General features: G+C 71.2%; 4 protein-coding genes across 6 annotated transcripts; 3 read left to right on the top strand and 1 right to left on the bottom strand.

Annotated features, from left to right (window-relative positions):
• The first annotated feature begins 4,128 nt into the window (after positions 1–4,128).
• METTL1 (methyltransferase 1, tRNA methylguanosine) lies at positions 4,129–6,896 on the top strand. The gene is made up of 6 exons (XM_068997807.1): positions 4,129–4,272; positions 4,597–4,727; positions 4,833–5,017; positions 5,790–5,903; positions 6,279–6,380; positions 6,687–6,896. Exons 1-6 carry the CDS (start codon positions 4,172–4,174, stop codon positions 6,813–6,815), a joined length of 762 nt encoding a protein of 253 aa, XP_068853908.1. The 5' UTR covers positions 4,129–4,171; the 3' UTR covers positions 6,816–6,896.
• A 2,268-nt stretch (positions 6,897–9,164) lies between these two features.
• On the top strand, positions 9,165–15,435 carry CYP27B1 (cytochrome P450 family 27 subfamily B member 1). The gene is made up of 9 exons (XM_068997498.1): positions 9,165–9,410; positions 10,643–10,833; positions 12,093–12,289; positions 12,559–12,756; positions 13,305–13,462; positions 13,540–13,748; positions 14,349–14,430; positions 14,514–14,762; positions 14,845–15,435. Exons 1-9 carry the CDS (start codon positions 9,165–9,167, stop codon positions 14,956–14,958), a joined length of 1,644 nt encoding a protein of 547 aa, XP_068853599.1. The 3' UTR covers positions 14,959–15,435.
• Positions 15,436–16,015: 580 nt separating this feature from the next.
• On the top strand, positions 16,016–22,408 carry CDK4 (cyclin dependent kinase 4). Of its 3 annotated transcripts, none has more exons than XM_068997800.1 (8): positions 16,016–16,082; positions 17,455–17,667; positions 19,671–19,806; positions 19,880–20,047; positions 20,517–20,626; positions 21,127–21,177; positions 21,547–21,682; positions 22,059–22,408. In XM_068997800.1, the coding sequence occupies exons 2-8, from the start codon at positions 17,456–17,458 to the stop codon at positions 22,173–22,175; spliced, it is 930 nt and encodes a 309-aa protein (XP_068853901.1). In that variant the 5' UTR covers positions 16,016–16,082; position 17,455; the 3' UTR covers positions 22,176–22,408. The 3 variants fall into 3 exon arrangements, with proteins under 3 accessions (XP_068853901.1, XP_068853903.1, XP_068853902.1); XM_068997801.1 differs by lacking the exon at positions 16,016–16,082 and adding an exon at positions 16,526–16,545; XM_068997802.1 differs by lacking the exon at positions 21,127–21,177.
• Positions 22,409–23,100: 692 nt separating this feature from the next.
• Positions 23,101–27,250, bottom strand: TSPAN31 (tetraspanin 31). The gene is given in 7 exon segments (XM_068997814.1): positions 23,101–23,188; positions 23,279–23,401; positions 23,787–23,927; positions 23,929–23,964; positions 24,338–24,418; positions 26,370–26,537; positions 27,147–27,250. Coding segments are annotated over 7 exon segments (687 nt in total). The 5' UTR covers positions 27,210–27,250; the 3' UTR covers positions 23,101–23,113.
• Between the last annotated feature and the right edge of the window lie 601 nt (positions 27,251–27,851).

Here is a 27,851-nt window from a genome sequence, read left to right as displayed (position 1 = left end):
CGGTCCCGGGGGGGGGGGGGGTCCGGTGTCCCCCAATGTCCCCCGGTATCCCCTGATGTCCCCCGATGCCCCCCGATATCCTCCGGTGTCCCCCAATGTCCCCCGGTGTCCCCTGATGTCCCCCGATATCCTCCGGTGTCCCCCAATGTCCCCCAGTGTCCCCCAGTGTCCTCCAGTGTCCCCCAGTGTCCTCCGATATCCTCCGGTGTCCCCCAATGTCCCCCGGTGTCCCCCCATGTCCCCCGATGCCCCCCGATATCCTCCGGTGTCCCCCAATGTCCTCCAGTGTCCCCCAGTGTCCCCCAGTGTTCCCCGGTGTCCCCCAATGTCCCCCAATGTACCCCAATGTCCCCCAGTGTCCTCCGATATCCTCCGGTGTTCCCCAATGTCCCCCAGTGTCCTCCAGTGTCCCCCAGTGTCCTCCAGTGTCCCCTGCTGTCCCCCGCTGTCCCCTCATGTCCTCCGATGTCCTCCAGTGTCCCCCAATGTCTCCATGTCCTCCAGTGTCCCCCAGTGTCCTCCGATATCCTCCGGTGTCCCCCAATGTCCCCCGGTGTCCCTTGATGTCCCCCGATGCCACCCGATATCCTCCGGTGTCCCCCAATGTCCTCCAGTGTCCCCCAGTGTCCCCCAGTGTTCCCCAGTGTCCCCCAATGTCCCCCAATGTACCCCAATGTCCCCCAGTGTCCTCCGATATCCTCCGGTGTTCCCCAATGTCCCCCAGTGTCCTCCAGTGTCCCCCAGTGTCCTCCAGTGTCCCCTGCTGTCCCCCGCTGTCCCCTCATGTCCCCCGATGTCCTCCAGTGTCCCCCAATGTCCCCATGTCCTCCATGTCCCCCAGTGTCCTCCGATATCCTCCAGTGTTCCCCAGTGTCCCCCGGTGTCCCCTGCCCCACCCCCGTGTCCCATCCTATATCCTAGTGTTCCCCTGGTGGGTCCCTGCTGTCCCTTGGCAATGTCCCACCAGTGTCCCCTCCCATCCCTTGGTGTCCCTTGGTGTTCCCTGCCATGTGCCACTGTCTCCTCCACCATCCCAGCGTCTCCCGCTGTCCCCGGTGTCGCCTGCCCCATGCCCCCGGTGTCTGCAGGTGGCTCCTGATGTGCCCTGCTCCGTTTCTGGTGTCCCCCGGCCAGTCCCCACTGTTTCTTGCCCATTCCAGTGTCCCCTTTCTCCTCCCCAGCACCCCAGAGCTCGGCCCTGGTGTCCCCTGCCCCATCCCGGTGTCCTCTCTCCCATCCCAGTGTCCCCTGCCCTATATCCCACTGGCCCCTCCCCCCATGCCCCTGTCCCCTGCCCTATATCCCACTGGCCCCTCCCCCCATGCCCCTGTCCCCTGCCCTGTCCCCAATGTCCCCAGGCCATCCCTGGTCACCCCTGGTCCCAGCCCCTTTCCTGCCCCATCCCTGGTGTCCTCTCTCTCCCCATCCCTGTCCCCATCTCACCCCAGCCAGACCCCAGCAGTCCCCCCAGGGGTTCCTCCCGATGCCACCACCTGTCCCTTCCTGCTCCTGTCACCCATCCACACCAGTGCCACCAGTGCCACCAGTATCACCGCAGCCCTGGGGCCCTGATGACCCTGATCCCAGTGTCCTCGGTCAGGGTGTCCCTGGCCCTGTGTCCTTGGTCCCTGATGTCCCCAATCCCAGTGTCCCCATCTCCCTGCTGCTACTGGCCCTGTGTGAGTGCTCCCCAGTGCCCCCAGTATTCCCAGTGCCCCTGACCCCGGTGAGCTTGGCCTTGGTGTCCCTGGCCCCGTGTCCCTGTCCTTGGTACCCCCGGCCCTCGTGTTCCTCATGCGCTTCTCGTCCTTGCTGTCCCCAGCCCAGTGTCCCCCCCCCGTGTCCCCCTGCCCCAGCCCACCCCGGTGTCCCTGTCCCGGTGTCCCTGCCCGGGGAGGGGGACCCGCTGCCAGCCTTGCTCCCGTTCCAAACCCCACCCCCTCCCCGTGCCACCCCTACCAGGTCCCAGCGTCCCGCGGTGTCACCCCCTCCAGTGCCATCTCCCCCTCGTGCCCTCCCAGTGCCACCCGTGCGGGGCGGCACCGTCCCCGGTGCCACCGGGATCGCCGGGATAACCAGTAACCGGGGAGGGGGGGGCAGGGGGTGACCCCGGGGGTCCCTCCCGCGGGGTAATGAACAACTCGCCCCGGGCCACCCCCCCGGGTCCCCCCGGCCCCGCTCGGGACCCCCCCGCGCAGCCGCGTCACCTCCTGCGTCACCGGGTTAATGGTGGCCCTCGTGTCCCCCGGGGGTCAGGGCGCCCCGGGGCCGTGGGGGGGGGGGGGGACTGGGGGAGGGGTCGGTCCCTGCGTGTCCCCTCCCCCTGTGCCCCGCCCGGGACTCCCCGCCCGGTGCCGCCCGCCCGCGGGCCGTTCCTGGAAGCCCCGAAGGGACGGGACGGGACGGGACGGGCGGGTCTGGCCCCACATTGCTCAACCCCCACCGCCCCCCCCCCGGCCCTCCCGGCACCCCCGGGGCTTTCCAGAAATCGGCCCCGGCTTCCCCGCAACCGAATTCCCCAAACGGCCCCGAGCGGGAAGAGCCCGCGGAGCGGGGGGGGGGGGGGGGGGGGGATGGAACTGGGAACACTGGGGGTGCTGGGAGGGGCTGTGGGGGACTGGAGAGACTGGGGGGGCACTGGGGGAACCTGGGGACTGAGGGCAGTGGGGGGCACCGGGGGAACTGGGGGGCACTGGGGGAACTGGAGGGGTGGGACGCTGGGGGCACTGGGGGAACTGGAGGGATGGGACGCTGGGGGAACTGGGGGAACTGGAGGGATGGGTCGCTGGGGGAACTGGGGGAACCTGGGGACTGAGGGCAGTGGGGGGCACCGGGGGAACTGGGGGGCACTGGGGGAACTGGAGGGGTGGGTCGCTGGGGGAACTGGGGGAACTGGAGGGATGGGACGCTGGGGGAACTGGGGGAACTGGAGGGATGGGTCGCTGGGGGAACTGGGGGAACCTGGGGACTGAGGGCAGTGGGGGGCACCGGGGGAACTGGGGGGCACTGGGGGAACTGGAGGGTGGGACGCTGGGGGAACTGGGGGAACTGGAGGGATGGGATGCTGGGGGCACTGGGGGAACTGGGGGGCACTGGGGGAACTGGAGGGATGGGATGCTGGGGGAACTGGGGGAACTGGAGGGATGGGACGCTGGCAGGGACTGAGGGACAGTCCCAGGGGAGGCTGTGGGACAATGGCAGGAGAGGTGGAATAGGGGCACGGGGGAGACTGGGAGCACTGGGGGCACCGAGGGGCTGAGGATTGGGGGGCACTGGGGGCACTGGTGGGACTGGAGGCACTGGGGAGACCGGGGGAACTGGGAGGGCTGTGGGCACTGTGGAAACTGGGAGCACAGGAGAGACTGGGAGGACTGGGGGACACGGCAGGGACTGGGAATACCGGGGGCACTGGGGAGCACTGGGGGGCACTGGAAGCACTGGGGGGAAATAGGAGCACTGGAAGGCACTGGGGGCACTGGGGGGCACTGGGAGCGCTGGAGGACTTCTTGGGGAGGCATTGGGGAGCACTGGGAGCACTGGGGGGAGGCACTGGGAGCGCTGGAGGACTTCGAGGGGAGTCACTGGGAGCACTGGGGGGCACTGGGAGGGGCACCCGGGGGCACTGGGGGCACTGGAGGACTTCTAAAGGAGGCACTGGGGGGCACTGGGAGCACTGGGAGCATTGGGAGGGGCACTGGGAGCGCTGGGCGGGGCACTGGGGGGCACTGGGAGCACTGGGAGCGGCACTGGGAGCGCTGGGAGGGGCACTGGGGGGCACTGGGAGCACTGGGAGGGGCACTGGGGGAGGCGCTGGGGGGCACGGGGAGCACTGGGAGGCGCTGGGGAGCACTGGGAGCGGCACTGGGAGCACTGGGGGGGCACTGGGAGGGGCACTGGGAGCACTGGGAGCGGCACTGGGAGCGGCACTGGGAGCACTGGGAGGGCACTGGGAGCACTGGGAGGGGCACTGGGAGCACTGGGAGCACTGGGAGGGGCACTGGGAGGAGCACTGGGAGCACTGGGAGGAGCACTGGGAGGGGCACTGGTCCGACAGGGGGCGCTCTGAGCTCGGTGGGGGGAGGGGAAGGCTCACCCCCCAGGCAGGCTGCGTGTGACGTCACATCCCCGCGCCGCGCGGTGACGTCACAGCGCCGCGCCGCACGCTGCTGCCATGGCGGCGGCCGAGGAGGAGGAGGCCGCGGTTCCGCCGCAGAAGCGCTTCTACCGACAGCGCGCGCACTCCAACCCGCTGGCCGACCACACCCTGCGGTAGTGAGTGCGGGGACCCCCGGGAGCCGCCCGGGACTCGCCTGATACCCGCCCGGAACCCCCTCCCCGGTACCACCCGGGCCGGGATCCGGCACCGCCCCGCGCCCCCGTCGAGACCCCCGGGACCCCCACCATGGGCACCGCCGGGAACCCGGCCGCCCCCAGGAACACCCGGGCTGGGTCCCCCTCGCTCCCCATCCCCTCCCGGTCACTCCGCCCCTCCCTCCCCCCCCGCCCTTGTGTCCCCCCCGGTGCCCCCGGTGCCCCCGGTGCCCCCGGTGCCCCCGCTCCGGTTGCCAGGCAGTAACCGCCCCGCGCTGCCCGCAGCCCCTCCCGCCCTCAGGACATGGACTGGGCCTCGCTGTTCCCGACCTTTTTTCCGCCCGACGCCCCCCCCGGGACCCCCCCGGCCCGCGTGGAGTTCGCAGACGTGGGGTGCGGCTACGGGGGGCTGCTGGGTGAGCACGGGGGGCGAGGGGAGGGCACCGGGCGGGGGCAGCGGGTGGGCCGGGGGTGGGCCGGGGGTGCCGGGGGGGGTCTCTCTGACCGCGCTGCCCCCGCAGTGGCGCTGGCGGAGCGGTTCCCGCAGACGCTGTCGCTGGGGCTGGAGCTGCGGGGGAAGGTGGCCGCGTTCACCCGAGCGCGGATCCGGGCGCTGCGGGCGGCGCAGCCCGGCCGCTTCGGCAACGTGGCCTGCGTGAGGGGCAACGCCATGAAACACCTGCCCCACTTCTTCCGCAGGGCACAGGTGGGACCCCGAGACTCCCCACCCCCCCAAAAAAACCCACAACACCCCCTGCCAGCGCCCCTGGAAATTTCCGTGTTCTCTGAACCTGCCCCGAGACCCCCAAAACCCAGGGATGTCTCTGGGACTCCCCAAAACCTACAACACCCCCAGAAACTTCCATGTTGTCTGAACCCCCTCTGAGACCCCCCCCCAAAACCCTTGGGAATCCCTGAAACCCCTGCCCCACTTCTACCACAGGGCCCAGTTGGGACACCCTAAAATGCCTCAACCACCCACTGAGCACCTCCTTCCCAGGGACACCCCTTGGCCCCCAGGACCCCTCAGGACCCCCCTCCAGCCCCCCCAGGACCCCACAACATCCCTGGGGACCCTCAGGACCCCCCTCCAGCGCCCCCAGCACCCCACAGCATCTCTGGGGACCCTCAGGACCACCCTCCAGCACCCCACAGCATCTCTGGGGACCCTCAGGACCCCCCTCCAGGACCCCACAACATCCCTGGGGACTCTCAGGACCACCCTCCAGCCCCCCCAGGACCCCACAGCATCTCTGGGGACCCTCAGGACCCCCCTCCAGCCCCCCCCAGGACCCCACAGCATCTCTGGGGACCCTCAGGACCCCCCTCCAGCGCTCCCAGGACAGGGCCCCCCCTGCACATCTCAGCTGCTTTCCCATGGGACCCCCCCAGGCCCCGACCTGCACTCCCCACATGGGGTCTGGGGGGGTCGGTGCCAGTGGGGTGCTGACCCCCTTGCCCCCCCCTTGCCCCCCCAGCTCTCCAAGCTGTTTTTCCTGTTTCCTGACCCCCATTTCAAGCGCACGAAGCACAAGTGGAGAATCATCAGCCCCGCCATGCTGGCGGAGTACGGCTACGTGCTGCGCCCCGGGGTGAGTCCCCAAACCCCCAGGGGTCCCCAAAACTTCCTGACCCTCCCCCCCCAGAACCCCCTGACACCCCCAGGGCTCCTCCCCAAGCCCCCATGTCCCCACACTGCTGGTAGAGTGCAGCCCCTGGGGAAGGCCCCTGTTTCCCCCTGGGGGTCCCCAATTCCCCCTGACCCCCCAATTCCCCCTGACCCTCCCCAACACCCTCAGGGATCCCCGAAATCCCCCGGGATCCTCTGGGATTGGGGAGGGGGGAAGAGGGGGGTCCAGCCCTTCTGGGAGTGGGGGGGTTTTGGGGTGTCCCTGATTTTGGAGTCCCCCAGAGCCTGGTGTACCTGGAGGGGGGTTGGGGTGTCACGGTGTTTTTGGGGTGCCCAGGGCCTGGTGTACACGGTGACAGATGTGCCCGAGCTGCACCAGTGGATGCTGCAGCATTTTGGGGAGCACCCCCTGTTTGAGCCCCTGCCCCCTGCCCAGCTGGTGAGAGCAACTGGGGGGCACTGGGGGCTGGTGGAGGGGGCACTGGGGGGCGTCGAGGACACTGTGATGAACTGGGGGAAACTGGGGGAGCACTGGGGGGGCAACTGGGGCCACAGGAGTGTATGGGGGGGGGCACTGGGAGTCAATGGGCGACTGACTGGGGGTTGCGGGGTGGCACTGGGGCACAGTGGGAGATCACACAGGGGTCACTGGAGGGGCCGCCTGGGGCTCACCGAGGAGGTCTCTGGTGTCCCCGCGGCGTTCCCGGTGTCACCGGCACCCCCCCCCCCGCCCCGCCCCGTGCAGGCCGCGGACCCGCTGGTGCCGCTGCTGCCGTCGGTGACCGAGGAGGGACAAAGGGCCCGGCGCGCCGGGCGCCCGCCCTGCTCCGCCGTGTTCCGCCGCCGCCCCGACCCCCCCCCGGCGGGGCCCTGACCCCCCCCCGGCGGGGCCCTGACCTGCGGGGGGGGCCGGACCCCTCCCGTCACAGCCGCGTTTTGTAATAAAGCCACAAAGTGTCCCCAAGCCTGCTCAGTGTCCCGCAGACCCCTGCCCGAGGAGGGCGGGGGGGGGGTGTCACCCGCCCCTCCCCCAGCCCGCGGACGCTGCCGGGAATTGCCCCTTCCACCCCAAAAATGCTGAGGTTGGGGCCGGTTCCTGCCTCAGTTTCCCCATCGCAGAAAACCCCCCGGGGGGGTGGGGGATGCGGTGACATCCCGGCGCACACCCGGGGCTTTCCAGCGGCTCTTTTCCGGTGCCGCAAGGCGGAAATTCCCGGGAATCAGCCCTGTGTCCCTCCCCCCCGTGCCCCTCAACGGGAGCTGGCGTGGGACCAACCCCTCCCCCGGGACTGGGAGCACTGGTGGAACTGGGAGTGGGGCACACGGGGCTGCTGCTGCGTGTCCCCCCTCCCGGGCAATGTCCCCTTCCGCCGTGGGGACAGGGACCCCCCGACCCCTCCCAAAATAACCCCCCGCCCAGTTTGGGGGTGCAGGATCCGTGTGTGACCGGGGGTGGTTCTGGGGGGGGCCGCGTCCGTGTGTCCCCGGGGGGGTTTGGGGGATCCGTGTGTCCCCGGGGGGGGGCGTTTGAGGGGTCCGTGTGTTTCCGGGGGGGGGTTTGGGGGGTCCGTGTGTTGCCCTGGGGGGGTTTAGGGGGCTCCGTGTGCCCCGGGGGGGCGGTTGGGGGGTCCGTGTGTCCCCAGGGGGGGTTTGGGGGGTCCGTGTGTCCCCGGGTGGTTTTGGAGGGTCCGTGTGTCCCTGGGGGGAGTTTGGGGGGGTCCGTGTTTCCCTGGGAGGAGGTTTGGGGGGTCCGTGTGTCCCCAGGGGGGGTTTGGGGGGTCCGTGTGTCCCCAGGGGGGTTTGGGGGGTTCCGTGTGTTCCCTGGGAGGGGGCGTTTGGGGGCTCCGTGTGTTCCCGGGGGGGGGTTTAGGGGCCTCCGTGTGCCCCAGGGGGGTTTGGGGGGTCCGTGTGTCCCCGGGGGGGTTTGGGGGGTCCGTGTGTCCCCGGGAGGGTGGGGGGGGGTCCGTGTCCCTGGGGGGGTTTGGGGTGTCCGTGTGTCCCAGGGGGGGTTTGGGGGGGTCCGTGTGTTCCCGGGGGGGGGGCGTTTGGGAGGTCCGTGTGTCCCCGGAGAGGGGTTTAGGGGGCTCCGTGTGCCCCGGGGGGGAGGGGTTGGGGGGTCCGTGTGTCCCCGGGTGGTTTTGGAGGGTCCGTGTGTCCCTGGGGGGGGGTTGGGGGGGGTCCGTGTGTCCCTGGGGGGGGTTTGGAGGGTCCGTGTGTTCCTGGGGGGGGGTTGGGGGGGTCCGTGTGTCCCCAGTGGATTTTGGAGGGTCCGTGTGTCCCCAGGGGGGGTTTGGAGGGTCCGTGTGTTCCTGGGGGGGGTTTGGGGGGGTCCGTGTGTCCCCAGTGGATTTTGGAGGGTCCGTGTGTCCCCAGGGGGGGTTTGGGGGGTCCGTGTGTCCCTGGGACGGGGTTTGGGGGGTCCGTGTGTCCCCAGTGGATTTTGGAGGGTCCGTGTGTCCCCAGGGGGGGTTTGGGGGTGTCCGTGTGTCCCCAGTGGATTTTGGGGGGCTCGGGGCCGTTCGCGCCCCCGGTTCCGCCCTCTCGTGCGCGCGCCCTGGGCCCCGCCCCCGCCGCGCGCTGATTGGTCCGCGGACCCCGCTATGCAAATTAACCGGGGGGGTCTCCGTGTCCGGGGGCGTGGCTTAGCGCGTGTGGGCGTGGCTTTGGGGCCCCTTTCGGTGCTGTGGGGCGGGGCTAAGATCGGAGGGGCGTGGCTTTGGGGCCCATTTTGGTGTTGTGGGCGGGGCTAAGCCCTGGGGGCGGGGCTTTGGTGCCCGTTTCGGTGCTGTGGGCGGGGCTAAGATCGGGGGCGTGGCTTTGGGGCCCGTTTCGGTGCTGTGGGCGGGGCTAAGATCGGGGGCGTGGCTTTGGGGCCCATTTCGGTGTTGTGGGCGGGGCTAAGATCGGGGGCGTGGCTTTGGTGCCCGTTTCGGTGTTGTGGGCGGGGTTAGTCGGGGGGCGTGGCTCCAGCAGAGGGGGCGTGGCCTTGCCGGGTGCACGTGGGCGCTATAAAGCCCCGGCCCGGGGCCCCCCCCGCAGTCGAGGCTCGGCCTCGCTCCCCCCCCTCGACTCCCGCCGGGTCCCCCCGAGTCCTCCGGTGCCGCCCGTGGCCCCCCGGGCACTTCCCGCCACTCTCCCGCCTCCCCCCTGGTGTCACTGCTGCCCTCCCCCCGTGCCCCCCCGCCGTGCCCCCCGGTGCCACTCGAGCCCCCGGTGACTCGCCATGGCCCCCAGCCTGCGCCTGCCCGCCCGGGCCGCCCTGCTGTCCCACTCCCTGCCCGAGCCGAGGGTCTCCCGGGGTCCCCCAGTCCCCCCTGATGCCTCTCTACCGCCCCGCACCCCACACCCCCGCGGCCCCCCGGAGCCCTCCCGTCCCCGGGGCTTGGCCGAGATGCCGGGGCCGAGCTCCACCGCCTTCATCTTCGAGCTGCTGTGCCGAGGAGGGGTGCGGAGGCTGCATGAGATGCAGGTAAATGGGGCTGGGGGCACCGGGAGCCCCGGGGTCTCTGACCTGGGGCTTGGAGGGAGTAGGGGAACCCTGATCCCTCCGCTCTGGAGCCTGGGTGGGGGGCGTCAGGATCCTGGTCCCACTGTCCTGGGGTATGGGGGAGATGGGGGGACACATCTGTCACAGTCCTGGCTTGGAGAGGACAGCGAGTACCTCAGTGCCACCACCCCGAGTCTTGGAGGGGACAGGAGGGACCGTGGTCCCCCCACCTGGGGGTGCGGAGGGGACGAGGGAGGGACACTGATCTTTGTCCCCGGGGCTAGGTGGGGTTGGGAGACCCCAAACTGGTCCCCAGGACTCGTGGGGGATGGTACCGAGACCCCGATCTGGTCCGCGGGGCTGGGCAGGGGCGAGACCAGCCGGGGCTCGGTGGGGTGCTGGGACCTGGCGGGGCGGGGGGAGCAGCGGCACCGGGGATGGGGTCACACCACGGGGGGGGGGGGGCACAGAGGAACAGAGACGGGGCCACCCCCAGGTGGACAGTGGCGCCCAAGACCAGGTCACCCCCGGGGGGTCACAGCAGGTCTGGGAGCACGGGGACGCCGGGACCTCCCCCTGAGCTGCAGCTGCTCCTGTCGCATCCCCTGCGGCAGCGGGTACCGGCCCACCCCCGCGGTGCGACCCCCGGTGACCCCGATCCCCCCTTAGCCCCGCCTGGGTGCTGGTCCCAGTTCAGGACAGGGTGGGAGGCTGTTTGGGCTGGTGTGACCCCCTGTGTTCCCCACGAAGACGACAGCCCGGTCCCGGTTCGGGCCGGTGTGAGCCCCGCGTGTCCCCCCGGTTCCTGCCCGGTCCCGGTTCGGGCCGGTGTGACCCCCCCGTGTGCCCCGCGGTTCTTTCCCGGTCCCGGTTCGGGCCGGTGTGACCCCCGCGTGTCCCCCCAGGTTCACGGGCGGTCCCGGTTCGGGCCGGTGTGACCCCCCCGTGTGCCCCGCGGTTCTTTCCCGGTCCCGGTTCGGGCCGGTGTGACCCCCCGTGTGCCCTGCGGTTCCTGCCCGGTGCCGGTTCGGGCCGGTGTGACCCCCGCGTGTCCCCCCAGGTTCCTGCCCGGTGCCGGTTCGGGCCGGTGTGACCCCCCGTGTGCCCTGCGGTTCCTGCCCGGTGCCGGTTCGGGCCGGTGTGACCCCCCGTGTGCCTCGCGGTTCCTGCCCGGTGCCGGTTCGGGCCGGTGTGACCCCCGCGTGTCCCCCCAGGTTCACGGGCGGTGCCGGTTCGGGCCGCTCTGGAAGGCCCGGTTCGGGCCGGTGCTCACGGTGCACGTGGCCGACCCCGCGCTCGTGGCTCAGGTGCTGCGGCAGGAGGGGCCCGAGCCCAGCCGCGCCCTGAGCTGCCCCTGGAAGGAGCACCGGAGCCTCCGGGGGGTCCCGGGGGGGCTCCTCACCCTGTGAGTGCACGGAGGGGTCACTCGCGTGGGGGGGACCGGGGGCCGCCCGGGGGTCCGGGTGTTGCCCACGGGGGGCTCCTCGTGGGGGCTCGGGGGTTGCCCAGGGGGGGTCTTTGGGCGGGGGTTGGGGTTTGGAGCCTTGGCGTGGGGGGCTGCATGTGGGATTTGGGGGGGCGGGGAGGGGTCACACGAGGGGCTGTGTCACGAGGGGGGGGGGCCGCACCCCAGGGCTCCCCCTGAGCTGGGGGTGTCGGTACCCCCAGGGGCCCTGGCTCCCCCCACGCCCGTTCCGGGAAGGGCTCGTGGGGTGCGGGGGGGCCCGGGGTGACTCAGGCGTGATTCAGCCCCCCTACCCCTCCTCCTGCCCCCCCTGCCCCCCACACCCCCACGCAGGATGTGAGTAACTGCCCGGGGGGAGCCCGGCCCCCGCGTGGGCAGGGGGAGGGACCCCAAACCCCTGCCCAGCCCCCACCCCCTCAGCTGTCCCCCAACCCCCACCGTGGGCACGGGGACCCGCTGGCTCTCACAGCTGCCCCTGATCACACCTGGGGGGGCCCTGGCACTGCCTCGTGGAGGGACCATGTCCCCTGTGTCCCACCTGTGTCCCCTGTGCCCTACCTGTGCCCCCCGTGTCCGGCCTGTGCCCCCCATGTGCCCATTCCCCGCCCCTCATTTCCCCCGTGCCCATCCCCCCCCCGTGTCCCCATTCAAGTCTCCGGTACCCCCCGTGTCCCTGTCCCTCACCCTGTGCGTGTCCCTGACCCCCACCCATGTCCTGGCATCCCCCATGTCCTCTTCTCCCACCCATCACCCCCTGTCCCCCATGTCCCTGTCCCTCCCCGTGTCCTTGTCCACCCTGTTTCTGCTTGTCCCCGCATGCCCTGTCCCCCCGTGTCCCCGCCATGTCCCTGTCCTTCACCCACGTCCCCATGTCCCTGTCCCCCACCTGTGTCCCCTGTGTCCTCCTGGCTCCCCATGTCACCCGTGTCCCCATCCCCATCCATGTCCCAATGTCCCTGTTCCCCCTCTTCCCATGTGTTCCCATGTCCCCACGGTCCCTCCATGCCCGGTGTCACCTCTGTCCCCATCCCCTGCCCACGTCCTCTGTCCCTCTGTCCCTCTGTCCCCCGTGTCCCCCATGTCCCTGTTCCCCACACACGTCCTCACGTCCTCCCCATGTCCCCACCCCGTGCCGTGTCCCTTGTCCCCCGTGCCCCTCCTGTCCCCACGCCCCTCGTGACTCGTGTCCCCGTCCCCAGGGAGGGCGAGGCGTGGCGGGGGTCGCGGCGGGTGCTGGCGCGGGGGCTGCTGAGCCCGGGGGCGGCCAAGGCCTTCGCGGGGCCCGTGGCCACTGCGGTGGCCGAGCTGGTGGCGCGGCTGCAGCGGCTGCGGCGGCGGCACCCGCAGGGGATCGTCCCCGACATCGGCATCGAGTTCAACCGCTTCGGCCTCGAGGGTGAGAGGGGACCCCAGAGGGGGATGGGGCACCCCAAAGGGCTGTGACCCCCACAGGGACCCCCCGCACCCCCCCCCACGGGGCACCCCAGGGCTCCCCAGGTCCCCCACCAGGACTCCCCGTGTCCCCCAAGTCTCCAGGGCACCTTCTGTCCCCCAGTGTCCCCAGGGACTCTGGGATCCCCGCTCAGTGTCCCCAGGGTTCCCAGTGTCCCCACGTCCCCCCATCACCGGTGTCCCCATGTCCCAAACGTCCCCCGTGCCCCACAGCCATCTCCTGGGTGCTGTTCTCCTCCCGCCTGGGCTGCCTGGAGGACACCGGCGAGGCCACCGAGGGTGTGATCCGGAGCGTGGGGGAGGTGCTGGCACTGACGCTGGTGACAATGGCACTGCCCCGTCCCCTCCTGCGCCTCAACCCTGCGCCCTGGGACGCCTTCTGCCGCGCCTGGGACCAGCTCTTCGCCTTCGGTGAGGGCACAGGAGGGGCAGGGGCACGCGGGGACATCCCACGGCTGTGCCTGGGAGCAGCTCTTCGCCTTCAGTGAGGGGACACGGGGACAGGGAGGACAGAGGGTCACGGGGGACACCACGAGGATGTCCCACGGGGACACCAGGACATCATATCCTGCATATCATACGCACACGGGGACATCCCGCAGGGATACGGGGATGTCCCGTGGCCACGGTGCCACCGCTGCTCACGTGGGGCACACGGGGACACAGGGAGCGATCACAGGGACATGGGGGCGTCCCAGGGCACTGGTGACGCACATGTTCACCTTTGGTGAGGGGACACTGCAGGGACACGAGGACATCCAAGGGACACAGAGTCGCCCCGTGGGGTCACAGGGATGTCCCATGACCATGGTGACAGTCCCACGCCATCATCCTCCGCAGCCAAGGGACACATGGATGGGATGCGGCTGTGGTGACGCTGACAGGGCGTTGTCCCCGCCCAAGGGACTCGGGGACAATGCATGGCCACGGTGGCACTGACGGGGTGTTGTTGTCCCCAGCCAAGGGACACGTGGACCGGCGCGTGGCCGCGGTGGCTGCGCGGGGGCCACTGGCCGAGGGGGACACGTGTGTCACCGACCTGCTGGCCCGGGAGCGCGTCCCTATCAGCAGCATCTACGGCAACGTCTCCGAGCTGCTGCTGGCCGGGGTGGACACGGTGAGGGGGGTGACACTGGGGTGTCCCTGTTGTCACCGTGGGTCCCACTGATGCCACCGTGTCCCCTGCGTGCCCAGGTCGCCAGCACGCTGGCCTGGAGCCTGTACGAGCTGGCGCGGAACCCGGGGGCGCAGGCGGCCCTGCACCGCGAGCTGGTGGCGGCCACGGCCACCAACGGTGTCACCAACAGTGACGGTGCCACCACCGACAGTGCCACTGCTGCTGCCACCGCCACCGCGCTGGGACGGCTGCCGCTGCTGCGCGCTGTGGTGAAGGAGACCCTCAGGTGACAGGGACATGGGGGTGGGGACATGGGGAAGGGGACATGGGGATGGGGGAGAGGGATTGGGATATGGGGACGGGATGGGGACAGGAGCACAGAGATGGGTACAGGGATGGAGACGGGAATGGGGACACAGACAGGACATGGGGACATGTGGGCAGAGGTGAGGGACACCGGGATGGGAATGGGAACGGGGATGGGATAAGGATGGGGACAGATGGGGACGGGACAGGGATGGGGATGGAGATGGGAGGAGTCTGGGGATAAAACAGGGACAGGGATGGGGACGAGGAGGACGATGGGAATGGGGATGAGGGTGAAGGGGACGAGGATGGGGATGAAGGTGGGGACCAGGATGGGGATGAAGAGAGAGGTCAGGGGTGGGGATGAAGATGTGGATGAAGGGGGGGACAGGATGGGGGCAGGGGTGGGGAGGAGGATGGGGACAAGGAAGAGATGAGGATGAGGATTGGATGAAGGTGGGAATGGGAATGGGCATGACGAGTGGGGCCAGGGGTGGGGATGAAGGTGGGAACAGGATGGGGGCAGGGGTGGGGATGAGGACGAGGACAGGGAGGTGACACCCCGGTGTCCTCCCCGCAGGCTGTACCCGGTCATCCCGGCCAACGCCCGCGTTGTCCCCGACCGCGACATCCGCGTCGGCGATTACCTGCTGCCACGCCAGGTGAGCTGGGGGGACACCCCACACCCCAGCTGTGTCCCCGAGCTGTCCCCGGGGTGTCCCTGCTGACCCCCATGTCCCTGCAGACCCTCATCACCCTCTGCCATTACGCCACGTCCCGCGACAGCCGCTTCTTCCCAGCGCCCAACGCCTTCCGCCCGGAGCGCTGGCTGCGCCACAGGGACACCGGTGACACGCCCGGGGACCCCGGGGACACTCCTGGGCACCCCCCTGGCACCGGGCACCCCTTTGCCTCTCTGCCCTTCGGCCTCGGCCCGCGCAGCTGCGTCGGGCGCCGCTTGGCCGAGCTGCAGCTGCACATGGCGCTGGCGCAGGTGGGTGTCCCCGCGTCCCCACGGTGTCCCCGCGTCCCCACGGTGTCCCCATCGCGTCGCTCACCCGTCCCTGCTCCCCCAGATCCTGCTGCGGTTCGAGGTGCAGCCGGAGCCCGAGGGGGGCCACGTGCGCCCCATGACCCGCACCCTGCTCGCCCCCGCCGCCCCCATCGGCCTGCGCTTCCTCGAGCGGTGACACCGGGGACACCGAGGACACTGAGGGCACCGGAGACTTCGGAGGCATGAGGACACCGGGGACACCAGGGACACCAGGGAGACCTTGACCCCGGTGGTGACTTCACCACCAGCGATGATGACATTGACCCCTTGGTGTGGTGGCCTTGGTGGCCTTGACTTCAGCGGTGGCTTTGACACCGTAGTGTCCCCAATGTCATCACAGCCCTGACCCTGTGGTGACCCTGACCGTGGCCTTGACCCCACAGTGACACTGACCTCGCCAGTAGCCCCAACCCCATGGCGGCCCTGACCCTGTGGTGACATCGACCCCAAGGTGTCCCCAACCCCATGGTAACCCCAACCTTGGGTGGTGGCCATGACTCCTCGGTGGCCCCGACCCCACGGTGTCCCCAGCCCTGCCGTGTCCTCCCCATCCCACCCCCCCCGGGATTTGGGGTTATTTATTGGCCAATAAAGAGATTTTGGTGCTGCTGGAGCTCCTGTCCCACCCCACCCCCATGACTCAACCCCCAGGCTGGGGATGGGGGGGACCCGCCCCGACCTGCCCAGGTGTGCCCGGGGGTGACGTGGCCCCGCGGGGGGGTGGGGGGAGCACAGCCCCCTCCCCACGGTGAGGGGGGGTGCCCTGAGAGCCCCCTGGGGGGGGGGAGGGGCCACGGCCCGAGCAGGGCTCCAGTGCCAAAGGGACCCCCGGGACCCCCACGATGCCCAGGGGGGACTCAAGGAACCCCATGGGGGGGTGGGGTGATGGGTGACCCCCCCAGGGCGTGTCGGGGGAACCCCCGGTGCCCGGTGGGGTTTAACCCAGTCGGTGCCACCCACGGTGGGGGGGGGTGGGGGGGCAATGTCGCAGGTGGGGGTGGGGCTGACGTCAGCACCGGGGACTCTGGACCCTCGTGGGGACCCTGGGGCAGCCGAGCGTGGTGACCCCCCCGTCCCCCGTGCCCCTCCCCCAGGTGACAGCGGGAGCAGGTGAGCAGCAGCAGGAGGAGGAGGAGGGGAGGTTCCCTCGGTCGGGACAATCGCGACAGGGCTCACCTGGGCACCCCCAAAGGCCCCGTGGGCGCTGCGCGCCCCGGCCGCTGTCACCTGGGCAGGGTGGTGGCAGCGGGGACGGACCCGGTGAGGGGCGGGGGGCGAACCGGGGGGGGGGGGGGGCAGGTGAGGGTGGGGCCCATCCTGGAGCAGCCCCCGAGCCCCCGGGAACCACGGGGGGTGGGGAGGAGGGGACCGGAGTGACCTCAGGTGAGGAACCTTCTGGAACCGGACCGGTGAGGGCCGGGGGGGACCTGGGGGCGTTGGAGACCCCTGAGCTGGGGGGGGGGGCGGGGCGAGAGGGGAGGGGGCCGTGGCCACCAGGTGAGGGGGGGGGTCCTGCCTCCTGGCCCCCCCCTCCCCCGCCCCGCTGCTGCGCCGCGGGTTCGAGCCCGGCCGGGGCGCTGCCCCTCCCCCCCCCCATCCCGGGGGTTCCCGGGGGGTCCCCTCGCCCCTCCCCCCGCCCCGCCCCTCCCCCCCGGCCCTTCCGCCCGCCCCTCCCGCCTGTTCCGGCGCCCCCGCCCCTCCCCCCTGCCCCGCGCGCCGCCCGGTGAGTTCCGGGGTCCCCCCGGCGCGCGCGGGACCCCCCCCAACTTTGGCACCCCCTCCTCCAACCCCGGGGGGGCCCCCGCGGATCGGGGGGGCAGGGGCAGCGCCCAGGGGTCGCGGGGGGCTGAGGGTGGCTGGTTTGGGGAGGGGCTTGGAGGGTCCCAGTGGTTGTGCGGGGTTGGGGGGGGTCGGGGAGCGCTGGTTTGGGGGTGCAGGGTGGGGGGGGGGTCTGACCTGTGCTGGGCACCGGAGAGAGCTGGGGGCTTTGGGGTGAGGGGAGGGCACCGGGTGGGCACCGAGGAGAGATGGGGGATTTGGGGTGCAGGGCTGGGGGCCGTGGGGTGCTGGAGAGGGGGGGTCCCTCCCTATGGGGTGCTGGGGGCACACTGGGATGCCAGGAGGTGTGGGGGGCTGGGGGGTGCCGGCGTCTCACTTCGGGGTTTGGGCACCCCAGGATGGCGGTGCCGGGTGCTGGGGGGAGGGATGTCGGTTTTGGGGTGTCCCTGAGGCTCTCGCCCCCCCAGGATGGCGCCGTGGGGTGCTGGGGGGATGGATGTCGGGTTTGGGGTGTCCCTGAGGGTCTCACCACCCCAGGATGGCGCAGGAGGTGAGGGGGGCTGGGGGCCGAAGGGTGCCGGACACCCCAGGATGGCGGTGCCGGGTGCTGGGGGGGGATGTCGGTTTTGGGGTGTCCCTGAGGGTCTCACCACCCCAGGATGGCGCAGGAGGTGAGGGGGGCTGGGGGCTGAAGGGTGCCGGACACCCCAGGATGGCGGTGCGGGGTGTTGCGGGGGGATGCCGGGTTTCGGGGTGTCCCTGAGGCTCTCGCCCCCCCAGGATGGCGCCGTGGGGTGCTGGGGGGATGGATGTCGGTTTCGGGGTGTCCCTGAGGGTCCCGGCCCCCCCCCAGGATGGCGCAGGAGGTGCAGTACGAGCCGGTGGCCGAGCTGGGCGTGGGCGCGCACGGCGCCGTGTTCAAGGCTCGGGACCGGCTGAGCGGGCGCTTCGTGGCGCTCAAGAACGTGCGGGTGCCCACGGGGGGGGCCGGGCTGCCCCCCAGCACCGTGCGCGAGGTGGCCCTGCTGCGGCGCCTCGAGCACCTCGAGCACCCCAACATCGTCCGGTGAGAGCCGGAGCTGCCCCGCGGCACCGCCGCTCCGCTCACCCCATGGGGCAGCGGGGAGGGGGGGTACCAGGGCAGGGGTGGGGGTCTCGGGGCAGGAATGGGGGTCCCGGGGCAGGGATGGGGTCCCAGAGTAGGGATGGGGGTCCCAGGGCAGGGATCGGGGTCCCAGAGCAGGGATGGGGGTCCCAGGTGAGTGATGGCAGTCCCAGGGCAGGGATAGGGGGGGTCCCAGGGCAGGTATGGGGGTCTCAGGGCAGGGATGGAGGTCCCAGGTGAGTGATGGGGTCCCGGGGCAGGGATGAGGGTCCCAGGGCAGGGATGGGGGTCCCAGAGCAGGGATGGGGGTCCCAGGTGAGTGATGGGGTCCCAGAGCAGGGATAGGGGGGTCCCAGAGCAGGGATAGGGGGGTCCCAGAGTAGGGATGGGGGTCCCAGGGCAGGGATGGGGGTCCCAGAGCAGGGATGGGGGTCCCAGGTGAGTGATGGGGTCCCAGAGCAGGGATAGGGGGGTCCCAGAGCAGGGATAGGGGGGTCCCAGAGTAGGGATGGGGGTCCCGGGGCAGGAATGGGGGTCCCGGGGCAGGAATGGGGGTCCCGGGGCAGGGATGGGGGGTACCAGGGCAGGGGTGGGGGTCCCAGGTGAGTGATGGGGTCCCAGAGCAGGGATAGGGGGGTCCCAGAGTAGGGATGGGGGTCCCAGGGCAGGGATGGGGGTCCCAGGTGAGTGATGGGGGTCCCGGGGCAGGGATGGGGGTCCCAGAGCAGGGATAGGGGTCCCGGGGAGCAGGGATGGGGGTCCCAGAGCAGGGATGGGGGGTCCCAGGGCAGGGATGGGGGTCCCAGGTGAGTGATGGGGGTCCCGGGGCAGGGATGGGGGTCCCAGAGCAGGGATAGGGGTCCCGGGGAGCAGGGATGGGGGTCCCAGAGCAGGGATGGGGGGTCCCAGGGCAGGGATGGGGGTCCCGGGGCAGGGAAGGGGTCCCAGGGCAGGGATGGGGGTTCCAGGTGAGTGATGGGGTCCCGGGGCAGGGATGGGGGTCCCAGGGCAGGGAAGGGGTCCCAGAGCAGGGAAGGGGTCCCGGGGCAGAAATGGGGGTCCCAGAGCAGGGATGGGGGGTCCCAGGGCAGGTATGGGGGTCCCAGGTGAGTGATGGGGTCCTAGGGCAGGGATGGGAGTCCCGGGGCAGGGAAGGGGTCCCAGGGCAGGGATGGGGGTCCCAGAGCAGGGATGGGGGTCTCAGGGCAGGGATGAGGGTCCCAGGTGAGTGATGGGGGTCCCGGGGCAGGGATGGGGGTCCCGGGGCAGGGATAGGGGTCCCAGAGCAGGGATGAGGGTCCCAGAGCAGGGATGGGGGTCCCAGGTGAGTGATGGGGTCCCAGAGCAGGGATAGGGGGGGTCCCAGGGCAGGGATGGGGTCCCAGAGCAGGGATAGGGGTCCCGGGGCAGGGAAGGGGTCCCAGGGCAGGGATGGAGGTCCCAGGGCAGGGATGGGGGTTCCAGAGCAGGGATGAGAGTCCCAGAGCAGGGATGGGGGTCCCAGAGCAGGGTTGGGGGTCTCAGGGCAGGGATGGGGGTCCCAGGTGAGTGATGGCGGTCCCAGGGCAGGGATGGGAGTCCCGGGGCAGGGAAGGGGTCCCAGGGCAGGGATGGGGGTCCCAGGTGAGTGATGGGGTCCCAGGGCAGGGTTGGGGGTCCCAGGGCAGGGATGAGGGTCCCAGAGCAGGGATGGGGGTCTCAGGGCAGGGATGGGGGTCCCAGAGCAGGGATGGGGGTCCCAGCTGAGTGATGGGGTCCCAGCACAGAGAAGGGGGGCCCAGGGTTGATGGGGCTCCCAGGGCACAGCAGCGGGGGCGGGGAGCACCACTGTGTCTCGCAGAGCCACCCCCGGTGTCCCGCGGTCTCTGTCACACCCCACGGCCCCCTGTCGCGTCTCCCCACGTGCCCCCCACCCCGTCCCCGTGTCCCTGTCCCCAGGCTGATGGACGTGTCCCTGTCCCCAGGCTGATGGACGTGTGTGCCAGCGCCCGCACCCCACACGAGGCCAAGGTCACGCTGGTGTTCGAGCACGTGGAGCAGGACCTGAAAACCTTCCTGGAGAAGGCGCCGGCGCCGGGGCTGCCCCCCGACACCATCAAGGTGGGCACGGGGGGGGTCCCGAGGCCCCGGGGGGTGCGGGGGGGGGGTCGCTGAGCCCACGTCCTCCCCCCAGGACCTGATGCGGCAGTTCCTGCGCGCCCTGGACTTCCTGCACGCCCAGCGCATCGTCCACCGCGACCTCAAGCCCCAGAACGTGCTGGTGACCAGCGCAGGCCAGCTCAAGGTGGCCGATTTCGGGCTGGCCCGGATCTACAGCTGCCACATGGCCCTGACCCCTGTGGTGCGTCCGGGGGGGGGCTGCGGGGTGCCGGGGGTCGCAGGTGGGATCGGGACTGGGAAGTCCTGGGAGTTTGGGGTCCCGGATGGGGTCACACGGGGCTGGGTGTGGGTCCTGGTGGCCGTGGGTTGGGGTGGTGGTGACCCCCAGGAGTTGAGGGTCTTGGGTGGCCCTAGAGCCAGGTGGCCGTGGGAGCTGGGGGTCCCAGGTGGCATCAGGTGGTGGTGGCCGTGACCCCCAGGAGCTGAGGGTCACAGGGTGACACTGTGGGGACGCTGTGGTACCACGCCCCTGAGGAATGATCAGTGGGTCACTGCTGGGCGCTGTGGGTCCCATGGTGGGTCACAGGGTGACACTGCGGTGACACTGTGGGGACACGGCGCTACCACACCCCCGAGGTGCTGCTCTGGGTGGGGGTCTGTGGGTCCCAGGGGGTCCCTGGTGACACTGTGGGTCCCACGGTGGGGGACAGGTGGTGACACTGTGGTACAGAGCCCCCGAGGTGCTGCTCCGGGCCGCCTACGCGTCCCCCGTGGACATGTGGAGCGTCGGGTGCATCTTCGCTGAGATGTTCCGCAGGAAGTGAGGGGACACGGGGGACACCGAGGGACACGGGGGGGACACAGGCTGGGGGGGCACAGGGCACATGGGGGAACAAAGGGACATGGGGGGGACATCGGGTGGGGGGCACAGGAGGGAGAGATGGGGAGGGAGGGGACACAGGGACACAGAGGGGACACAGAGGGGACACAGGGTGGGGGGACATGGGGACACACAGGGGAGACACAAGCACACAGACCCAGACACAGGGGACAAAGGGGGAGGATATGGGGTGGGGGACACGGGGACGGGGGGGCGACAAGGGGTGGGGGACGCGAGGGGGCACATGAGGACACAACACAGCTTCCCGCGGGATGGGGGACATGGGAGGGACACGAGGACATGGGGGGGACACAGGTTGGGGGGACATGGGGACACTCGTGGGGTCCCTCCGGCCGCCCCTCGCCGTGGGTGCCAGCGGCAGGGGGGTGTCCCCTGTGTCCCCACGCCAGCGGCACCCCCGTGTCCCCTGTGCCCCCCAGGCCGCTGTTCTGCGGGACCTCGGAGGCCGATCAGCTGGGGAAGATCTTCGAGTGGGTGGGGTGGGGGGCAAGGGGGAGCTGGAGGGGCTGAGGGGTGGGGGGCTGGGAGGTCCTGGTTTGGGGGGGCTGTCCTGGGGGGCAGAGGGCTATGGGGGGTTGGGACAGGATCCAAGGGGGGGTTTTGAGGGCTGGAATGGGGAGGGGGCACCTGGGGGTGGGGAGGGAGGGGGGTTTGTGTGGGGATGAACTGGGGGGGGGTGCAAGCAGAGATTTCCCGGGGGGCTCCTATGGGGGGTGGGGGGGCTGTTCTGGGTGGGGTTCTGCGAGCAGGGGACCCATTTGGGGCCCTGTTCTGGGTGGGTGGTTTTGGGGGGGGGGGGGGTCAGTTCAGGGCCCCCCCTGATCCCCGTGCCCCCCCAGGCTGATCGGGCTGCCCCACGAGGACGAGTGGCCGCAGGACGTGGCCCTGCCCAGGGACGCCTTCGCCCCCTGCGCCCCCCGTGAGCCCCGGGGGGAGGTCCCCGAGCTGGGGGACAGCGGGGAGCAGCTGCTGCTGGTGAGGGGGGACACGAGGGGACATGGGGGGGCGGACAGCGTGGGGACACAGCTGCTGGGGGGGGGAAATGGGGACACCAGGGGAGGGGACTTCCGGGGGGGGGCACACGGGTTGGGACTAGGGACACCCCAGGAATGGGGACACCAGGGGAGGGGATTTGCAGGGGGGGCACACGGGTTGGGACTAGGGACACCCCAGGGGGACACGGAGGGGGGCACGGGGGTACTGGGAGTGTGACAGTCGGGGACACCTGGGGGGGACGTGATGGGGCCTCCCTGAGCTGTGCAGCCCCTTTGGGGTGGTGGTGGTGGGGGGGGGTCACAGTGCTGCCCCCCCAATGTCCCTGACACCGTCGTGTCCGGTGTGTCCCCCCCAGGCACTGCTGACCTTCAGTCCCCACAAGCGAATTTCGGCTCACGAGGCCCTGGGGCACCGATACCTGCAGGGGGGGGGGCGAGGGGTGACACCCCCCCCCCCCAAAAAACACCTCTGAGCACCCTCCAGGGCGCTCGTACCTGCACGGTGGAACTGTGGGGTGACACCCCCCGAAAACACCCCCTAAGCCCCTCCCACCCTTGTGAGGGGGGGTGAGGGGTGTCCCCCCCCCCCCGGGGACAGCAGGACTGGGTTTGGGGGGAAACCCCCTTTACTGGGGTGGGGGGGGGTGGTTTTTGGGGTCCCCCGTTTGTCTGCCAATAAAGGGGAGTGGGCAGCGCCCCCCCCCAACCTGTGCGTCCTGTGTCACTGGGGGTGGCCGTGGGGGGGTCACTGCACCCCGTGGGGGGGTCACTGCACCCCGGGGGGGCACCCCAGAATGACCCCGAGCCACGGTCAGTGTTGTGTGTTTATTGGGAGGTGTCCCCCTGCCCCCCCTCCCTCCCCCCCATTGGGTCTGGGGTGGGGGACACACACACTGGGGGGGGGGTCACTCATCCCAGTGCGAACCAGTACGGACCAGTTCAGGGGTGCTGGGATGGGGGGGGCCTGCTGGGTTTGGGGAGGTCGTGACCCCCCCTGCGCCCCTCCCCCCCCCAGCCCCCAATGCCCACAAGGGTGGGGGGGGAGGGGAACCTCCCAGTTTGGGAGGGGTCAGACTGGGATGTGGTGGGGGTCCTTCCCCGTGTGCCCCTCCCCAGCGTGGGGGTGACCAGGACCCCCCCCGGGGGGGGGACACACACGGTGGGGGGGCTGGGGGTGTCGGAATGACCAGTACAAACCAGTTTGGGAGAGGTCAGACTGAGATGGGGAGATTGGGGGGGGGACGACTCTGCCCCACAGCCCCTCTGGTGTGGGGGGGGGGGTCCATGTCCCCAGTGCTTCATGCAGCTGCAGGGGGGCAGCTGGTCAGCATTTGGGGGGTTCTGGACCCCCCCTCAAGGCCGTGACCCCTCCCCAGGTGCGTGCCCCCCCCCCCCCCCCCCCCCCCCCCCACTATAGGAAGGCTCCGGGGTTGGCGCGGGGGTCCCGCTGGTTCCGGAAGCGGAGGGCGAGCCAGACCCCCAAAACCTGCAAGAAACGGGGGGGTTGGCGGCTCTGCTGGACCCCCCCCAACCCCTCGAGACCCCCCCCCCGGCTCCCCCCCGCCCCCCCCCGTACCTCGGTGAAGCTGAAGAACAGCCCGACCCCCCCCAGAATCTTGAGGGCCTGGTCCGAGTGCTGCAGCAGTTGTGGGGCGCAGGGGGGGCACGGGGGGACTCCCCCCGGGGGGAACTGGCACCTCTGGGGGGGGGGGGCGGACACAGGAGGGTTGGGGAGGGGTCCCCAACACCCCCTTCCCACCCCCGGGGGTCCTCAAACCCCCACATCACCCCAGGACATGCAGCGGGGGGGGTGGGCCCCTCCTGGGGGGGTTTTCAGCACATCCGGGGGGTTCCCCAAACTCCGTTTCCTCTCCCCCCCCAAAAACCCAACCCTCCCTCACCCCCCGGGGGTCCCCATCCGACCCCTCAGTCTCTTCCCCCAGAGGTGTCCCCAAATCCCCCCTGCCCCCCCATTACCCCCCAAACACCCCCCACCTCCCCAATCACCCCCTAAACACCCCCCCCTCAATTCCCCCCCCCGAGAGGGTCCCCAAACACCCCCACCGCCCCCCCCCCAGACTCACAGCGGGGCAGTTTTGGGGCTCCCAGGGGGGCTCCAGCCCGGAGGGGCTCAGTGGGGCAGGGCTGGCAGGAGGGGGGGTCCCGGGGGGCTCCCCCAGACCGCAACAGCCCAGCCTGCGCTGCAGCTCCCCCCGCGCCCCCCCCGCTCAGCAGGGGCCAGGCCGAGCGCAGCAGCCGCTCCTGGGGACCCCAAAAATCGGTCAGTGAACCCCAAAATCCATCAGTGCCCCCCAGGACCCCTCCCACCCCCCAAATCAGTCGGTGCTCCTTTGTGCCCCTCCTGGGGCTGGGAGGATCCCGCCCCGCCCCTCCAAGGGTTGTGGGGTGTGGGGGGGTTCCCTGAGCACCCCAGGATTGTGGGATGGCTTGTGAGGCTCCTGGGGGTGTCCCAGGGGTGGGGTGGGGGTCCCAGAGGGATCCTGGGGGGTCTCCAGGGGGTGTGACCCACCTGAGATCCAGGGTTTGGGGGTGGGGGGGTTCCCTGTGCCCCCCAGGGAGCTGTGGGGTCCCAGGGGTGTTTTGTGGGGTGCGGGGGGGTGACCCCATGACCCACCTGAGCCTCCCGGCCCAGGGCGAGGCAGGCGCAGGACACGCCGAGCTGGCACAGGAACACCAGGCCCAGGATCAGCACGTACTTGGGGGGGTCAAGGGGGGGCCACACACGGAGAATCCCCCCCAGAACCCCCCTGGAACCTCCCCAGACCCAGCCCCGGGCAGGTTTTGGGGCCCCCGGGCGGGGTTTGGAGCCCCCATCAAAGGGGACACAGGGGGGAGAGGGTGGGACCCTGAGAGGGGTGGTGGGGACATCCAGGGGGTGCTGGGGATCCGGGGGGGGGGCCTTGGGACACCCCCTCCCGAAGGGGACAAAGAGGAGCAGGACCTGGTGGTGCCACGGGTGGGGGGGGCCCAGAGGGGCTTGGGGATACTGTGAGAGGCTGGAGGCTCTCAGGGGGGCTTGGGGACACTGGGAGGGGCTTGGGGACACTGGGAGGGGTTGGGGGCTCTCAGGGGGGCTTGGGGACACTGCGAGGGGCTTGGGGACACTGGGAGGGGCTGGGGGCTCCCAGGGGTGCTTGGGGACACCGAGAGGGGCTTGGGGCTCTCAGGGGGGCTTGGGAACACAGGGAGGGGCTGGGGGCTCCTAGAGGGGCTTGGGGACATCTAGAGGGGCTTGGGGACACTGGGAGGGGCTGGGGGCTCTCAGGGGTGCTTGGGGACACCAGGAGGGGCTGGGGGCTCCTAGAGGGGCTTGGGGACACCAAGAGGGGCTGGGGGCTCTCAGGGGGGCTTGGTGACACTGGGAGGGGCTTGGGGACACCGGGACAGGCTGGGCGCTCCTAGAAGGGCTTGGGGACACCAGGAGGGGCTGGGGGCTCTCAGGGGGGCTTGGGGACACCGAGAGGGGCTTGGGGACACCGGGACAGGCTGGGTGCTCCTAGAAGGGCTTGGGGACACCGGGAGGGGCTTGGGGACACCCAGAGAGGCTTGGGGACACCAGGAGGGGCTGGGCTCCTAGAGGGGCTTGGGGACAGCGAGAGGGGCTTGGGGACACCGGGAGCAGCCTGGGGACACCAGGAGGGGCTGGGGGATGTCGAGAGGGGCTGGGGGCTCTTAGGGGGGCTTGGGGACACCGGGAGGGGCTGGGGGCTCTCACGGGGGCTTGGGGACACCGGGAGGGGCTTGGGGACACCGGGACCGGCTGGGCGCTCCTAGAGGGGCTGGGGGACACCGGGAGGGGCTTGGGAACACCAGGAGGGGCTGGGGGCTCTCAGGGGTGCTTGGGGGCACCAGGAGGGGCTGGGGGCTCCTAGAGGAGCTTGGAGACATCGAGAGGGGCTTGGGGATGTCAAGAGGGGCTGGGGGCTCCCAGGGGGGCTTGGGGACACCGCGAGGGGCTGGGGGCTCTCAGGGGGGCTTGGGGACACCGAGAGGGGCTTGGGGACACCGGGACAGGCTGGGTGCTCCTAGAAGGGCTTGGGGACACCGGGAGGGGCTTGGGGACACCGGGAGCAGCCTGGGGACACCAGGAGGGGCTGGGGGATGTCGAGAGGGGCTGGGGGCTCTTAGGGGGGCTTGGGGACACCGGGAGGGGCTTGGGGACACCGGGACCGGCTGGGCGCTCCTAGAGGGGCTGGGGGACACCGGGAGGGGCTTGGAGACACCGAGAGGGGCTTGGGAACACCAGGAGGGGCTGGGGGCTCTCAGGGGTGCTTGGGGGCACCAGGAGGGGCTGGGGGCTCCTAGAGGAGCTTGGAGACATCGAGAGGGGCTTGGGGATGTCAAGAGGGGCTGGGGGCTCTCAGGGGGGCTTGGGGACACCGGGAGGGGCTGGGGGCTCTCAGGGGGGCTTGGGGACACCGAGAGGGGCTTGGGGACACCGGGACAGGCTGGGTGCTCCTAGAGGGGCTTGGGGACACCCGGAGAGGCTTGGGGACACCGGGAGCAGCCTGGGGATACCAGGAGGGGCTGGGGGACGTCGAGAGGGGCTGGGGGCTCTCAGGGGGGCTTGGGGACACCGGGAGGGGCTGGGGGCTCTCCGGGCTGTCCCCAGCGGAGGTTCGGTGCCCGCCGCCGGCCAAGGATACGAAGAAGAGCAGGACCTGGTGGTGCCGCAGGGCCCCGAGCAGCCCCAGCGCCGCGATCAGCAGGAGGAAGACGCCGACGGCGAAGGCTCCGCCGAGCAGGGGGGGGCTGGAGCCCATGCCCAGGCCCCGGGCCCAGCCCGCCACCCCCACCAGCAGCACCCCCACCAGCTGGGGGGCACCGCGGTCAGGGGGGCTCCGGGACACCCCCGGAGATCGCCCCAAGCACCGGGGGTCACCCCCGCCGTGCCCCCCCCTCCACAGCCCGAGGGCCCCAGGAGCATTTTGGGGGGGGGGGGGGGGGTGTCCCTCGGGGCCACCCGAAGGGGGTCAGGGGTGTCCCCAGGGTCCCCCCAGCCCCCCGGAATTCCCAGCCCCTCCCGGTCATGTGGATATGGGGGGGATGTGGCCTTTGACCCTACCCCCTCTTATGGTTTTGGGGCGTCCCCTGACCCTCCCCGGGACCCCCGAGCCCCTCCCCTCCATCTCCCACCCTTTAAGGGGGAGTCCCACAGCCCCTCGCCGCCCCCAGACCGGGGGTTCCAAGAGGTTCGAACCCCCCCCCCCCCAAGGTTTGGGGACCCCCAATTTCCCCGCCTGGTCCCCACAACCCCAAATTGGGAGGGTGTCCCCCCGCTGTGCAGACCTCCCCAAACTCCCCCCTGGCCTCCGCATGGGACCCCGCAGCCCCTCCCCACCACCCCAGACAGGGTGGTCCCCGCCCCCCCCCCAGAGCAGAGGGGTCCCCAATCCCCCTCATCGCCCCCCCCCCCCGCTCACCACATAAACCACGTTGAGGGCGCAGAGCGCGTTGCGCGAACAGGCGAAGCCGCCGCAGACCATGGCGGGGGCGGGGGGTCCCGGGGCTCCGGGGGTCCCTGGGTTCGGGGGGTCCCGGGGGGGGGGGGGGGGGGGGCTCGGGGGGTTCCGGGGTCCCCGCGCCGCGGCCCCTTTAAACCGCGGCCCCGCGCCCCGCGCGCGCCCGCCCGCACTGCGCGTGCGCAGGGCGCAGAGCCCCGCCCACCGCCCGTGTTCCTCCATAGCCCCGCCCACCGACCCCGCCCACCACTCCCTCTTGGCCCCGCCCCTATGCCCGTATATGGGCATAGCCCCGCCCACAGCCCACGGTCTGCGCTGCGCGTGCGCGCGGGGCCGCCGCTGGTGGGCGGGGCCTGGCCGGGAGGGGGCGGGGCCTCCCTGAGCCTCCTGCCCCGCCCCCCGCGGCCGAGCCCCGCCCCCGGGACCCCCGAGCCCCCCCCCCATCACAAAGTCCCAGCCCCGCCAAACCCCGGAGCTCTCCAGGAACCCCCGAGAAGCCCCCTCAGCCCTACTGACCCCAAAGGCCCCCCCAACCCCCCAGGATCCCCCTATAGCCCCCCAGCCCCCCTATCCCCCCCAAGAGACCCTTCATGCCTGAGGACTCCCATAGCCCCCCCGGTTTAAGAGACCCCGATGATCTCCCCCCCGCTGCCCCAAGGCCCCCCA

Source organism: Aphelocoma coerulescens, chromosome 29 (assembly GCF_041296385.1).
Source record: "Aphelocoma coerulescens isolate FSJ_1873_10779 chromosome 29, UR_Acoe_1.0, whole genome shotgun sequence".
Taxonomy (NCBI): Eukaryota; Metazoa; Chordata; class Aves; order Passeriformes; family Corvidae; genus Aphelocoma; species Aphelocoma coerulescens.
This window is presented reverse-complemented; position numbering and strand designations above follow the sequence as displayed.